A 15,813-nucleotide genomic window follows, 5' to 3' on the forward strand; every position below is an offset into this window, starting at 1 on the left:
TGAGTCAAGGATCACACTTGCTTGCAACAAACCGCTGGTTTATTGTGTGGCAACAAACCGCATTGACAGCTGACATGAAGTGAAGTCTGTACTACCGGTATAGAGCTTGCGTTAGGAGCACGCTGATAGGCTTAGCCAGAGCCGTGTAGATAGAAGAGTCCCGACATCTCCATTCACTCCAATGGACCAGTTTTTTACTCTCAAGAGTTCCAGGAAGTAAGGTCCTGGATTAAGCAGCACTGTCGAGTTGCAGCAAAATAGACAGTTTGTGTTGTACTCTGAAAGGGTTTTTTCCCCCTTGAATCAAATTGTACATTATCAGCTTTATTTTAGCATGCAAAAGTAGCGCGAGACCTATTCCTGGCTGTTCATTGGCTAATGTGTCTCGCATTTTGGTCCTCCGCTGACGCCACTCTCTCTCTAGAGCAGGGGTGGCCACATGAGAAACCCAGATTGTTGCCGGGGGCCGAACAAATGTTGTCATGCCGTAACCCAGGGATGGGCAACTTTGATGATAGAGAGGGCCACGAAAGAATTTCCTCGCTACCAGAGAGCCAGATTTTGCTGGGTGCTGAACGGCGCCGGCATGAAAAACTTGGGGCATTTGAAGGCAGGTTTATAGAGGAATAACTCATTTTAAATTAACAGTTGTGATGTCATTATTCAGTCTTAACCACCAATATTTGATCCTTTTCTCATTCACTCCTATGTCACCACCTGCTCTCCCTGCAGGGCTTGAAATTAACTTTTTTGACCACCTGCCAATATGGCTGCTAGATTTTAAAATTACCAGCCAATTAGAATTTCCACTAGCCAAAATGTTTTTCTTTAAATAAACCAGAATATGAGTGGGTTAATTTAAGCACACAGTAAGTATCAGTAAGTGGCCCAGGATTCTCAAAGCCTGTGTTGAGGGTCACACGAACAAAAATGGGCCACCAGTTGCCCAGGTCTGCTCTAGAGGACACTAGGCTTAGCTTGTAAACAACTACGGTGGCTCGTAGTGGACAAACATTCTGTTCCGACCTACAAGGCTTATACTCATTTCTGTAAACAGTTTAATCTGAAGCAATTGATCACAGAGCACACACGGGTAACTGATGTATCTAAAACCACCATAGACTTGATTTTAGTATCTGACCATGAGAAGATCCCCCAGAGCGGAGTGATAAAGTATGGTCTCAGTGACCACTATCTCATTTACTGTACCAGGAAGGTAAAGAGAAAAGTCTTCACTGGTCATAAAACTATTTATGCCAGATCCCTAAAGAACTACTCAGGGGACATTTTGAGAGCCCAGCTAGAGCAGGAGAACTGGTCACAGGTCATTGATGCCCAAGAGGTAGATCGGGCCTGGGACATATTTAAATCCAAGTTTCTAAGAGTTATTGACTCTGTAGCCCCTCTCAGACAATTCAGAGTGAAACAGAGAACTAACCCGTGGTTCGACCATAACATAGCAGATAGCATAAAACTGAGGGATGCTGCCCTAGCTAAGTTCAATAGTTCAGGAAACACAGATGACTTTGAAGATTTTAAGAAATTAAGGAACCAAACACAGGAAAAGATCCGTATAGCTAAGAGAGATTACTTTGCAGATACCATAAAAGAGAACAGCAATGACCCACCTAAACTATGGAAAACCCTCAAAGAGCTAGGCTGTGGGGGTGGTCCCAATAGCAGGTCTACGGAATCCAACATTGGCCTGGCCACAGAAAAAGGGATGGAATTTGACAAATTGAGTGTAGCCACCATCTTCAATGACTTCTTTACCTCTGTAGCTAGTAAGCTTGTCTCCAACTTACCTGCTAAGTCAGATATATTTGGTGAGAGCTTTGTGTCCAGCTACTACAGTCAGCGAGGAGTACAGGCTGACTCATTCTCCCTAAGCAAGGTGTCAGTTGACAAAGTGGCTAAAATGCTAAGTGAACTCAAGATCAAGAAAGCCACAGGAGAAGACGGTATCAGTGCTAGGTTCCTGAGGGATGCTGCTGAAGTAATAGCCCCTTTAGTTACCCACATCATAAACCTTTCACTAGTGCAAGGCAAGGTCCCCACCGAGTTTAAAAATGCAAAAGTCATCCCCATATATAAAAAAGGCAGCAAATCAGATCCCAGTAATTATAGACCTGTGTCCATTCTAAGCGTCCTATCCAAGATCTTAGAGAAGATAGTCCAAGAACAAGTCCAGACCTATGTAGGGAACCATGACCTACTCTATGAGTTGCAGTCCGGCTTCAGAAAGTCCAGCTCCACTGACACCTGTCTTTTATACCTGACTGACAGTATCAGGAAGGAAACAGATTCAGGAAAACTGTGTGGGCTAGTACTGCTCGACCTGCAGAAGGCATTTGATACAGTAAGCCACAGCATACTGCTTAGCAAACTTAAGGCACTAGGTATGACAGAATCTGCAGTTAGATGGTTCTCTTCATACTTGACTGACAGAGTGCAGCGGGTTGAGGTCAAGGGCACTATGTCCGACGCCAGGCACATAGAATGTGGGGTCCCGCAAGGAAGCGTATTAGGGCCACTCCTTTTCTTACTGTACATAAATGATATGTCTGCAGCATGCTCGTGCAATCTCTTCTTATTTGCAGATGATACTGCCATGCTAGTCTCGCATAAAGACCAGAGCACACTCGAAAAGCAATTGGGGGATGAGCTAGCCAAGATCAGCAGCTGGTTGGTAGACAACAGACTCTCCCTTCACCTAGGCAAGACTGAGGCAATCCTGTTTGGCTCCAAACCCAAACTTAAAAAGGCCCAGGACCTCAAAATTGCACTAGGATCTACAACAGTGACAGCTACAACAACAGTGAAATACCTAGGCTGCATGCTAGAGAGTAGCTTAGAGGGGGAGGCCATGGCAACCATGGTACTTGGCAAGGTCAATGCCCGAACCAGGTTTTTAGCTAGCAAGGCCAGCCTCCTTGGCAGAGATAGCCTAAGACTGCTAGCAAATAGCTTAGCACTCTGCCACTTCGATTATGCTAGTATAGCATGGTATGGGGGGTTGACAGTGAAAATTAAAACAAGATTACAAAGAGCGCAAAACAAACTAGCTAGGGTCGTATTAGGACTAGGTAATCGCAGCCACATAGGGAAGAAGCAATTCCAAGAGCTCAATTGGCTTCCTGTGGAAGAGAGAGTGAGACAACTAAAACTCAATATGGTGCATAACATTGTCAACCACAGGGCCCCCACATACCTTCTTAACTATTTTACTGTAGTCGGGGAAGCTCACAGCCACAACACCAGAGCTAGCATAGCCAACCTCAAGCCTAAAATCTGTTTTAAGACCAAGATGGGTCAGCGCTCCCTGGCTTACTCAGGAGCGCTCGAATGGAATGAGCTGCCTGCACCCATCAAACAGAGCACAAGCCGACACAGTTTTAGGAAGAACACAGGGAAATGGCTGATGGAGAGAGTCAAGGAATAGCTACAATAGACACTAGGAAAGGGCGTTAACTTATTGTTCTGTTTGTATTTTATTGCATTTTATTGTATTTTATTGTTTTTATCTAGTTGTATTTTATCTGACTAAATTATTAGATTTATTTGATAGGAGGGTTGGTAAGGGTATTCTTATATTATTATGTTTATGATTTGTTTTTAATGTATAGGAACATCGATGGGACCATGATGGAAACAAGTGTCCAGCACTTTATCATGTAATCCTTTGGATATGATGTGTATTTCCATTAATAAATCAAATCAAATCAAATCAAACATTGCGTAACGTTGTAGCCCCCAGATGTCCGTCAATTCTTGTGCCTGTTGACGAGCGATTTAAACACAGCGACAGAGCGATTCCAAAGGGTTGAATCGAGCGACAGAGAGAAAAATAAATATCTCGGTGTGAACACAGCTTTACGACACGGGAGCGTGGTGAAGCACAAGCAGTTTCACTTTGGCGTCCTTGACTAGACTGATCACACCGGCTTAGCTCGCGCCCTGCAGCCAGAGTTTCTGCATCTGGCCTATTTGTGACGTGAGCTGCGAGCTCCGCATGCAGCCAGACATGAAGTCAGTACATGTTGTGACCGCCGGCACGGAGCAAAACGGAGCGCTTCTGGACGGTGTGAATGACCAGGCTCCTGCTCCATGCTTCCCTTCCATTTCCAGTGTGTCTGCGCCGTGAGGATCAATATTGATCTTACAAGTTGATTCCACCTCTTGGAATCACATTTGGCATGATGGTCAATGTTTTTCATTTGGATTCATTAGACGCTTTTATTTTATGGCAGTAAACGATTGACTACAGTAAGTACCTGAAAAAGAAAAAAGGATGATTGGTGAAATCATCTTCAGAGCCATAAAACCTGTTTCATGACACATAGTAGATACAATGCTGCTGGAGATCCTACACTGACAGTGAGGTGTTGAGTGGAATTTCAGGGTTCCGATCAGAGAAGCTTCTCCCAGTTTGAGCTCTAACATTCCCAGATGTTATAATGAGATGAGAAATACAATGTTGTTTAGATATGAACGGGCAAAAATAAGAGAAGGAATGAGGGGCATGACTAGAGTTCCAGTCTCTGCCATGTTAATCTATTTGACTATGTACTGTTCATATTTTTAATATGACAGCAGTAGGATTTTGGAAGTAAGAAGTGGAGCCATAAAAGTATGTTAATGCCTGCTAAATATTTCTCTCCCAAAATGATCCAGTAAATCATAGAATCTAACATGAAATTTGCTGAAATGTCACAGAAATTTTGGTCAAGTAAAAGGTGATGGAAACGCTTGGCTGGAATCAATCCTCTGTTGCTCTTTAGGAGTCACCTCGGTGCTTATTCACTTCATAGGCTTGAAAACAAATCCTGCGTTGTGGAGATAAGCCCTAGTTTCTCAATGTGTGACTAATCCAAAGTGATGCTGGCTAGGAAGGGAGGGGGAGGATGGAGGAGAGGGGAGGCCTATGTGTAGGAGGTGTAACACAGAAGAGCCTGTGTTAATCCCTCCTGCTCTTTGGGTGCCGTCAGCGTTCATAAATGCAGCGCATAAACACGAACATCAACAGTGTCCATAAACATGAAAAAGGTTCACAGCTGCTGTTTGGCAGTGTAGAATTTTGCATATTAAACATGAGCCAGAATAAGCAAAACTCTGTCCAGATGCCAAAATGTCGCCCAAATTTCATGAAGGCCTATGGACTAAAATTGTCCGTCGCTCCATCTATGAATCTTTACTGTCCCTGGTAGTGCCAGTTAAAGTGATAATCCATGAGATTCTTGTTTTTCTTGATTTTGACACAACACCTTGGATGTCATTGCTTTGGTGTTTTGCACTGCATTTCTCTGCAATCGCAATAGTGTCGCTGTCGCCAGTATTGATGCGACTGGATTGACAGCAGCTCCCTCCCACACCCCAAAAAGAGTGTTTGCTACAATAACGTAACAGCATAATTTCAACTTGCGCCTAAGTAAGAAGAGTGACGTATACAGTGATTATACAGAGACAGTAATATCTACACTACATCAATAGTGATAACTGTTTAGTTATGCGAGGAAATACTGATTATAAAGCTATATTAACAAAATACAGTGACTGCTTATGATAAGGTACAAAAATGTATATTAGTCATTTTATGCTTCTAATTAACACTACCACAAAATTTACGAAACTAAGCTAAATAGTCAAGTTTGCCGATATTTGAATTGGCTGTGAGATGGTGACTCATTGTTTGGCTACCAAAAGATTGCTGGTTGTCTCAAAAGTTGTCTAACTTGCAAGATTCTTGGTGCCCTGTCACACAGGTCTGCATGATATCAAGCTGAGCCTAAACCAGTAAATTTAAACATATAATCTTTAGATCTTACTGCTCTAGCAGATCTTCTTCAGTCAGTTATGTAGTTATATGGACCACATTGCCTGGCTGCATGTTAGTTTATAGTTATAATCTTACGCTTTCATATCCTTTTATTTTCTGAAAATTCTTATCAATAAATTATACCTAAATGGCTGACAGAATTTTTGCCAGTGTTTCAGTGTAGATTTGCAGTTTTGATGAAAAGATCAACACATTGGTTGTCACATTACAAATGACGAGAGTGGTGCAGGAAGAATTGTGTGTGCATGCAGATGAAAAGCTTTTAAAACGTAGGGCGTTTTTATTCCCTTAATCAAAAATGAGCCAGAAAGCCCCAACTAACGTCATCCAGCATTACTTTCATTGTTTGAATAAACACAAAAATCAACATTTTTCTAGCACATTTTTAATTAGCTAATATTGCACTTGGCAATCCTAAGAAGTGGGGCGTAAAGTTTGGGACCACACAGACTGCATTATTTGGCAAGGCAAATGAAAAGGCAAGGCAAAGATGAAAGACATATTTTCGCTCCAAATAAGCCTCACCCAAAATAAACTAATGATGAATAACTTGGAGCTAATGGGTTGGTAGCCAGATGTTTTGTCATTCTGCTTCAGGCGGTGCTCTGCATTGCATGTTTACTGCTCACCCTGTTTGATGATGTGAGCAGCACATACAAGCCAAGGTGATTATTTTGATGGCTTCATGTTGCAGTGGTACAGTGAACAATAGAGCAGCCTCAGTACAGTACCCTGCTGTCACAGCTGGCCTACAGTCACATCATGTTGCAGTGGTACAGTGAACAGTAGAGCAGCCTCAGTACAGTACCCTGCTGTAACAGCTGGCCTACATTCACATCATGTTGCAGTGGTACAGTGAACAGTAGAGCAGCCTCAGTACAGTACCCTGCTGTAACAGCTGGCCTACATTCACATCATGTTGCAGTGGTACAGTGAACAATAGAGCAGCCTCAGTACAGTACCCTGCTGTAACAGCTGGCCTACAGTCACATCATGTTGCAGTGGTACAGTGAACAGTAGAGCAGCCTCAGTACAGTACCCTGCTGTAACAGCTGGCCTACAGTCACATCATGTTGCAGTGGTACAGTGAACAGTAGAGCAGCCTCAGTACAGTACCCTGCTGTAACAGCTGGCCTACATTCACATCATGTTGCAGTGGTACAGTGAACAATAGAGCAGCCTCAGTACAGTACCCTGCTGTAACAGCTGGCCTACATTCACATCATGTTGCAGTGGTACAGTGAACAGTAGAGCAGCCTCAGTACAGTACCCTGCTGTAACAGCTGGCCTACAGTCACATCATGTTGCAGTGGTACAGTGAACAGTAGAGCAGCCTCAGTACAGTACCCTGCTGTAACAGCTGGCCTACATTCACATCATGTTGCAGTGGTACAGTGAACAGTAGAGCAGCCTCAGTACAGTACCCTGCTGTAACAGCTGGCCTACAGTCACATCATGTTGCAGTGGTACAGTGAACAGTAGAGCAGCCTCAGTACAGTACCCTGCTGTAACAGCTGGCCTACAGTCACATCATGTTGCAGTGGTACAGTGAACAGTAGAGCAGCCTCAGTACAGTACCCTGCTGTAACAGCTGGCCTACATTCACATCATGTTGCAGTGGTACAGTGAACAATAGAGCAGCCTCAGTACAGTACCCTGCTGTAACAGCTGGCCTACATTCACATCATGTTGCAGTGGTACAGTGAACAGTAGAGCAGCCTCAGTACAGTACCCTGCTGTAACAGCTGGCCTCCAGTCACATCATGTTTCAGTGGTACAGTGAACAGTAGAGCAGCCTCAGTACAGTACCCTGCTGTAACAGCTGGCCTACAGTCACATCATGTTGCAGTGGTACAGTGAACAGTAGAGCAGCCTCAGTACAGTACCCTGCTGTAACAGCTGGCCTACATTCACATCATGTTGCAGTGGTACAGTGAACAGTAGAGCAGCCTCAGTACAGTACCCTGCTGTAACAGCTGGCCTACAGTCACATCATGTTGCAGTGGTACAGTGAACAGTAGAGCAGCCTCAGTACAGTACCCTGCTGTAACAGCTGGCCTACAGTCACATCATGTTGCAGTGGTACAGTGAACAATAGAGCAGCCTCAGTACAGTACCCTGCTGTAACAGCTGGCCTACAGTCACATCATGTTGCAGTGGTACAGTGAACAATAGAGCAGCCTCAGTACAGTACCCTGCTGTAACAGCTGGCCTACAGTCACATCATGTTGCAGTGGTACAGTGAACAATAGAGCAGCCTCAGTACAGTACCCTGCTGTAACAGCTGGCCTACATTCACATCATGTTGCAGTGGTACAGTGAACAGTAGAGCAGCCTCAGTACAGTACCCTGCTGTAACAGCTGGCCTACAGTCACATCATGTTGCAGTGGTACAGTGAACAGTAGAGCAGCCTCAGTACAGTACCCTGCTGTAACAGCTGGCCTACATTCACATCATGTTGCAGTGGTACAGTGAACAGTAGAGCAGCCTCAGTACAGTACCCTGCTGTCACAGCTGGCCTACAGTCACATTGCTAAAGCTATGTATGGAAAAAATGAAGGGGCATCTTGGTTTCATCAGGATAGAACTGCCCAATTTATTAATTTATTTTTGATCCAAGTTTTTTCTGATGTTCCCCCATTTTCTCCCCAATTGTACTTGGCCAATTCCCCCTGCTGTCCCGGTTGTTGCTCCACCACCACATCTGCCCATCTGGCGAGAGCTGTAGACTAGCACATGCTCACATGCTTCCTCTAATATATGTGCAGTCGCCAGCCGCTTCTTTTCACCTGACAGCGAGAATTTTCACAGGCAGGACACAGTGCGTGGGAGGATCATGCTATATCCCCCAGTTCCCCTCCCCTTGAAGATGCGACCAGAGGAGGTGCTAGTGCAGTGACCAGGACCCACACAGCCCACCAGCTTCCCACCCACAGACATGGCCAATTGTGTCTTGCAAAAAGATATAAAAGGTGGATATTATAAAAGGTGGTTGACATCCATGGTTTATAAACCTGGCTCATTCAGAGACTTACAAATCCACACTCCCATTCTGATGCCTTTCTTTTGGAAAAGAAACGAAAGCAATGTGAGTATGCCACTACTGTAGTGTTTTGATACAAGAGGTCATTACCCATTAGATGAACTGTGTTGCACTGAGGCCCTACAGTAGGCCAGAGATGCTCACAAGTCATGTTTTGCAAGTCCAAGTCAAGTCTCAAGTCTCTTATGGATGAGCGTTCTATCATCTGCTGCATGCCATCCGGTCTGCTTAGAACACTGCATAGCTAAAACTAAGGAATTCAAAGCATGTACTGCATTATCCTCACTCCTTTATCTATTAGAATACAGTAGCAGCAATGAGTACAGATGACATTAGTAGACATTTACTTCATGTTAATGCACCAAAAAAATAAAATAAAGAAAAATAAAGATTGTTCACAAGTCCCAAACCTTCAAGGTCAAGTCTCAAGTCTTTGAGGACGAGTCTCAAGTCCAAGTCCCCAAATTTTCACACAAATATCTGTGCTTTCAACTCCTTACATTTTCAAAACAGGGCTAGTAGGATATTTTAATAGTCTTTGAATTATATTAATAGGACGTGACTTTCAGGTGGCATTGCACAGAAACAGAAAACATACTTTTTTTTACTTTTATACTTACCGGTAATTACATTTCAGAGCCTTTACTTTGTGGCTTTTGCTTGAGTAAACAAGTTGAATCAGTCTTTTTTACACAAGTAACTGTACTTGTATTTAAGTAAAGAATGTGTGTACCTTTCCCATCTCTGCTGAACCGGCACAGGGCCACCCTGCCACTGGCTCAGAGTCCATCTGAAAGATTCACATTCTGTGTTATTGATTCATAGCCGGTCTGACGATTCAGACTACTTGGGAGTGATTTAGGGCCATGCATAATCACAGCTGAATCCTCAGCCAAAGGGCTGCAAAGCGAACCTGACAAGAGACCATCAAGAGTGTGGTGATGTTCAGTGGAGAATTTAATGAACGTAATCTTAATATGTCCATATACCTTCAGGTACCATCATTAAAAAGGGCTGTCATTCTTACCGGTGATCTGCTATAGCAGAAAATGCCCCCAAATTAAAGCTGGCTGCAGTTGAACGCCAGTCATTTTGCTTAAGCAGTGAAAAGAGGAGCCAAAGAAATGAGAGGATTCATTACTTCCCAATTGAAATATTCCTTGTCATCTTGTCATCTTATCCAGAATTGGATAGATTGTTATCTCTTTAGCAAAGTGTCTTGGGCTGTCAGTTTGCTCAGAGACCACGCATAGATCTGTAGCAGTTGATATTGGTCACTCTTTTGATCATCATGGGTCTTTTTGCCTCAGTTTTGTGTCTATCTGCCCTCCTTTCTTTGGGTTCCATTTGTGCCAACGCTGTGATTCAACCAAGCAGGTCATCAGTTTTTACAACGGGACACAGCAGCACATTTCTATCTGCTTCACTGAACAGTGAAATGTGTGTCTATATGGTAAGATATGGGCAGATGCGGCCGAAAATACAAACAACCTAGTCTTGACTTTCGCTATCTACAGAGGGACAAACCCACTTAGCCTGTGTCTGTCCTAGATAGGTACAATTTGGCAAAATGTTATCCACTTAGAAGAATGAAGATACTGATTAGAAGTTGTAATATTGATTTAAAAGTTATTGTTGACGAGAAAGGTCGAGGCCGTGAATTGAATCCCAGTAGCAGGGCCTCTTGAGAGGAATTAAAAGGACCGTGGCTAGTTGGGACCTTATCAGCTTCCCCTTGGTGTTTCTCTAATGGCAGACTTGGTGTTTCTCTAATGGCAGACTTGGTGTTTCTCTAATGGCAGACTTGGTGTTTCTCTAATGGCAGACTTGGTGTTTCTCTAATGGCAGACTTGGTGTTTCTCTAATGGCAGACTTGGTGTTTCTCTAATGGCAGACTTGGTGTTTCTCTAATGGCAGACTTGGTGTTTCTCTAATGGCAGACTTGGTGTTTCTCTAATGGCAGACTTGGTGTTTCTCTAATGGCAGACTTGGTGTTTCTCTAATGGCAGACTTGGTGTTTCTCTAATAGGCAGACTTGGTGTTTCTCTAATAGGCAGACTTGGTGTTTATCTAATAGGCAGACTTGGTATTTCTCTAATGGCAGACTTGGTGTTTCTCTAATGGCAGACTTGGTGTTTCTCTAATGGCAGACTTGGTGTTTCTCTAATGGCAGACTTGGTGTTTCTCTAATAGGCAGACTTGGTGTTTCTCTAATAGGCAGACTTGGTGTTTCTCTAATAGGCAGACTTGGTATTTCTCTAATGGCAGACTTGGTATTTCTCTAATGGCAGACTTGGTGTTTCTCTAATGGCAGACTTGGTGTTTCTCTAATGGCAGACTTGGTGTTTCTCTAATGGCAGACTTGGTGTTTCTCTAATGGCAGACTTGGTGTTTCTCTAATGGCAGACTTGGTGTTTCTCTAATGGCAGACTTGGTGTTTCTCTAATAGGCAGACTTGGTGTTTCTCTAATAGGCAGACTTGGTGTTTCTCTAATGGCAGACTTGGTGTTTCTCTAATGGCAGACTTGGTGTTTCTCTAATGGCAGACTTGGTGTTTCTCTAATGGCAGACTTGGTGTTTCTCTAATGGCAGACTTGGTGTTTCTCTAATAGGCAGACTTGGTGTTTCTCTAATGGCAGACTTGGTGTTTCTCTAATGGCAGACTTGGTGTTTCTCTAATGGCAGACTTGGTGTTTCTCTAATGGCAGACTTGGTGTTTCTCTAATGGCAGACTTGGTGTTTCTCTAATGGCAGACTTGGTGTTTCTCTAATGGCAGACTTGGTGTTTCTCTAATAGGCAGACTTGGTGTTTCTCTAATAGGCAGACTTGGTATTTCTCTAATGGCAGACTTGGTATTTCTCTAATGGCAGACTTGGTGTTTCTCTAATGGCAGACTTGGTATTTCTCTAATGGCAGACTTGGTGTTTCTCTAATGGCAGACTTGGTGTTTCTCTAATGGCAGACTTGGTGTTTCTCTAATGGCAGACTTGGTATTTCTCTAATGGCAGACTTGCTGTTTCTCTAATGGCAGACTTGCTGTTTCTCTAATGGCAGACTTGGTGTTTCTCTAATGGCAGACTTGGTGTTTCTCTAATGGCAGACTTGGTGTTTCTCTAATGGCAGACTTGGTATTTCTCTAATGGCAGACTTGGTATTTCTCTAATGGCAGACTTGGTGTTTCTCTAATGGCAGACTTGGTGTTTCTCTAATAGGCAGACTTGGTGTTTCTCTAATAGGCAGACTTGGTGTTTCTCTAATGGCAGACTTGGTGTTTCTCTAATAGGCAGACTTGGTGTTTCTCTAATAGGCAGACTTGGTGTTTCTCTAATGGCAGACTTGGTGTTTCTCTAATGGCAGACTTGGTGTTTCTCTAATGGCAGACTTGGTGTTTCTCTAATGGCAGACTTGGTGTTTCTCTAATGGCAGACTTGGTGTTTCTCTAATGGCAGACTTGGTGTTTCTCTAATGGCAGACTTGGTGTTTCTCTAATGGCAGACTTGGTGTTTCTCTAATGGCAGACTTGGTGTTTCTCTAATGGCAGAGTTGGTGTTTCTCTAATGGCAGACTTGGTGTTTCTCTAATGGCAGACTTGGTGTTTCTCTAATAGGCAGACTTGGTGTTTTTCTAATAGGCAGACTTGGTATTTCTCTAATGGCAGACTTGGTGTTTCTCTAATGGCAGACTTGGTGTTTCTCTAATGGCAGACTTGGTGTTTCTCTAATGGCAGACTTGGTGTTTCTCTAATGGCAGACTTGGTGTTTCTCTAATGGCAGACTTGGTGTTTCTCTAATGGCAGACTTGGTGTTTCTCTAATAGGCAGACTTGGTGTTTCTCTAATGGCAGACTTGGTGTTTCTCTAATGGCAGACTTGGTGTTTCTCTAATGGCAGACTTGGTGTTTCTCTAATGGCAGACTTGGTGTTTCTCTAATGGAAGACTTGGTGTTTCTCTAATGGCAGACTTGCTGTTTCTCTAATGGCAGACTTGCTGTTTCTCTAATGGCAGACTTGGTGTTTCTCTAATGGCAGACTTGGTGTTTCTCTAATGGCAGACTTGGTGTTTCTCTAATAGGCAGACTTGGTGTTTCTCTAATAGGCAGACTTGGTGTTTCTCTAATGGCAGACTTGGTGTTTCTCTAATGGCAGACTTGGTGTTTCTCTAATGGCAGACTTGGTGTTTCTCTAATAGGCAGACTTGGTGTTTCTCTAATAGGCAGACTTGGTGTTTCTCTAATGGCAGACTTGGTGTTTCTCTAATGGCAGACTTGGTGTTTCTCTAATGGCAGACTTGGTGTTTCTCTAATGGCAGAGTTGGTGTTTCTCTAATGGCAGAGTTGGTGTTTCTCTAATGGCAGACTTGGTGTTTCTCTAATAGGCAGACTTGGTATTTCTCTAATGGCAGACTTGGTATTTCTCTAATGGCAGACTTGGTGTTTCTCTAATGGCAGACTTGGTGTTTCTCTAATGGCAGACTTGGTGTTTCTCTAATGGCAGACTTGGTGTTTCTCTAATGGCAGACTTGGTGTTTCTCTAATGGCAGACTTGGTGTTTCTCTAATAGGCAGACTTGCTGTTTCTCTAATGGCAGACTTGCTGTTTCTCTAATGGCAGACTTGCTGTTTCTCTAATGGCAGACTTGCTGTTTCTCTAATGGCAGACTTGGTGTTTCTCTAATGGCAGACTTGGTGTTTCTCTAATGGCAGACTTGGTGTTTCTCTAATGGCAGACTTGGTGTTTCTCTAATGGCAGACTTGGTATTTCTCTAATGGCAGACTTGGTATTTCTCTAATGGCAGACTTGGTATTTCTCTAATGGCAGACTTGGTGTTTCTCTAATAGGCAGACTTGGTGTTTCTCTAATGGCAGACTTGGTGTTTCTCTAATGGCAGACTTGGTGTTTCTCTAATGGCAGACTTGGTGTTTCTCTAATGGCAGACTTGGTGTTTCTCTAATGGCAGACTTGGTGTTTCTCTAATGGCAGACTTGGTGTTTCTCTAATGGCAGACTTGGTGTTTCTCTAATGGCAGACTTGGTGTTTCTCTAATGGCAGACTTGGTGTTTCTCTAATGGCAGACTTGGTGTTTCTCTAATGGCAGACTTGGTGTTTCTCTAATGGCAGACTTGGTGTTTCTCTAATGGCAGACTTGGTGTTTCTCTAATGGCAGACTTGGTGTTTCTCTAATGGCAGACTTGGTGTTTCTCTAATGGCAGACTTGGTGTTTCTCTAATGGCAGACTTGGTGTTTCTCTAATGGCAGACTTGGTATTTCTCTAATGGCAGACTTGGTGTTTCTCTAATGGCAGACTTGGTGTTTCTCTAATGGCAGACTTGGTGTTTCTCTAATGGCAGACTTGGTGTTTCTCTAATGGCAGACTTGGTGTTTCTCTAATGGCAGACTTGGTGTTTCTCTAATGGCAGACTTGCTCAATGGACTACTTGGATAAAGAAATGGGATTTGATCTGTCAGTTAAGGAGGCTGAGCAGCATCACAGATCTCTGAGTCATGGCAGCTGATTGGACGACTTCGGCCTCCACAGTAAATAGACTGAGATCACTGGGCAGAGATGCTGTCTCTGTTCGGCATGCGCTGCAAATCCTCACTGTGCTGCGTTTGCTCCTAGTCATTCTGCATAGGGGGGAGGAAAGGGGGGTGGGGGGGTGGCTCCCACCCAGATGCATGCTGGGATTGTGTTCCTCTTTATTTTAAGCCTTCCCTGTAGACACGTCCTGTTTTTTTTGTGTGTTTTTTTCCCCTCGGCTTGTCCCGGTGTCTACAGTCTGTTTCCACTGCAGCTTTGTGTGTGTGTGTGTGAGTGCATTGTAACGCTGTTTCTCTCTAGTAAGTAGTACTCATCGGCATCATTTCAAACTGTAGAAAAACAGACGGTGCTTGTGTGAGTATTGTGCTGTGCATGAATGCTGTCACAGAATTATTGCTTGTAAAAAAGGCTGTTTGATTCTTTAACGGATTGAGGACATGACAATAGATGAATGGCCTTCTTCTTGATTCTCATTACTCACAATGTTAGCGTAGCCTCCCTTTAAGTATTCGCCGTCTCCGCTGTTGTGGCTCGGGCTCAACTTGGCCTACAATGTAATTCTAGGTTGACACGGGTGATCGAGTCACAAATGGATCTAATGTGAACTTGATTGATTAGTGTGCGGGGCGTGTGTTTTTATCCCCCCCCCCCAAGTGATTCACGTCAAGGCTAATTTGTCCCATTTTTTTTCCCCTTGTTGCTGTAGGGGGAATCACTCACGACACTTTTCAGAAGGAGCTGATGTGCTTTGACCCAGATGCGGACAAATGGACTCAGAAGGCGCCCATGACCACGGTGCGCGGCCTCCACTGTATGTGCACGGTGGGCGACCGCCTGTACGTCATCGGGGGCAATCACTTCCGGGGCACCAGTGACTATGACGACGTGCTGAGCTGTGAATACTACTCCCCCGCCCTCGACCTGTGGACACCCATCGCCGCCATGTTGCGCGGCCAGAGCGACGTGGGCGTGGCCGTGTTCGAGAACAAGATCTACGTGGTGGGCGGCTACTCGTGGAACAACCGCTGCATGGTGGAAATAGTACAGAAGTACGACCCCGAGAAGGACGAGTGGCACAAAGTGTTTGACTTGCCCGAGTCGCTGGGCGGAATCCGCGCCTGCACACTCACAGTGTTTCCCCCCGAGGACCTCACGGGGTCGCCCTCCAGAGAGTCGCCCCTCTCAGCACCTTGAGGAGCCAAGGGGGGTGGGGGGAGTCCACTTTGCTCGTACCCCCGTCAACCCTGCCCACTCGCAAACCCCCCCCCCCCAACACACACCTTATAGACATTGTTTGCACTTCCTCTTTGGACTACATCTGTACCGCATCCCTAAGTACTCCCCAAGTCCGCCTTCCCCAAAGCTGTGCAGAAAAGCCCTTCCCCAAGTGATTAAA

At 44.3% G+C, this 15,813-nt stretch overlaps 1 protein-coding gene across 5 annotated transcripts in view; it reads left to right on the forward strand.

The window, feature by feature from the left end:
* The window catches only part of klhl13 (kelch-like family member 13), a gene marked incomplete at both ends in the record, with an annotated part of 80,963 nt that extends 65,352 nt beyond the window's left edge, over positions 1-15,611 (forward strand). For all 5 annotated transcript variants that reach the window (XM_083637696.1, XM_083637693.1, XM_083637694.1 and 2 more), the window contains one exon: positions 15,124-15,611. In XM_083637696.1, coding sequence (XP_083493822.1) covers positions 15,124-15,611 — 488 coding nt within the window. The remainder of the gene's footprint in view (positions 1-15,123) is intronic.
* Positions 15,612-15,813: the final 202 nt, after the last annotated feature.

The sequence above is a fragment of the Poromitra crassiceps genome (genome assembly GCF_964638095.1).
Source record: "Poromitra crassiceps genome assembly, chromosome: 1".
NCBI classification, from domain to species: domain Eukaryota; kingdom Metazoa; phylum Chordata; class Actinopteri; order Beryciformes; family Melamphaidae; genus Poromitra; species Poromitra crassiceps.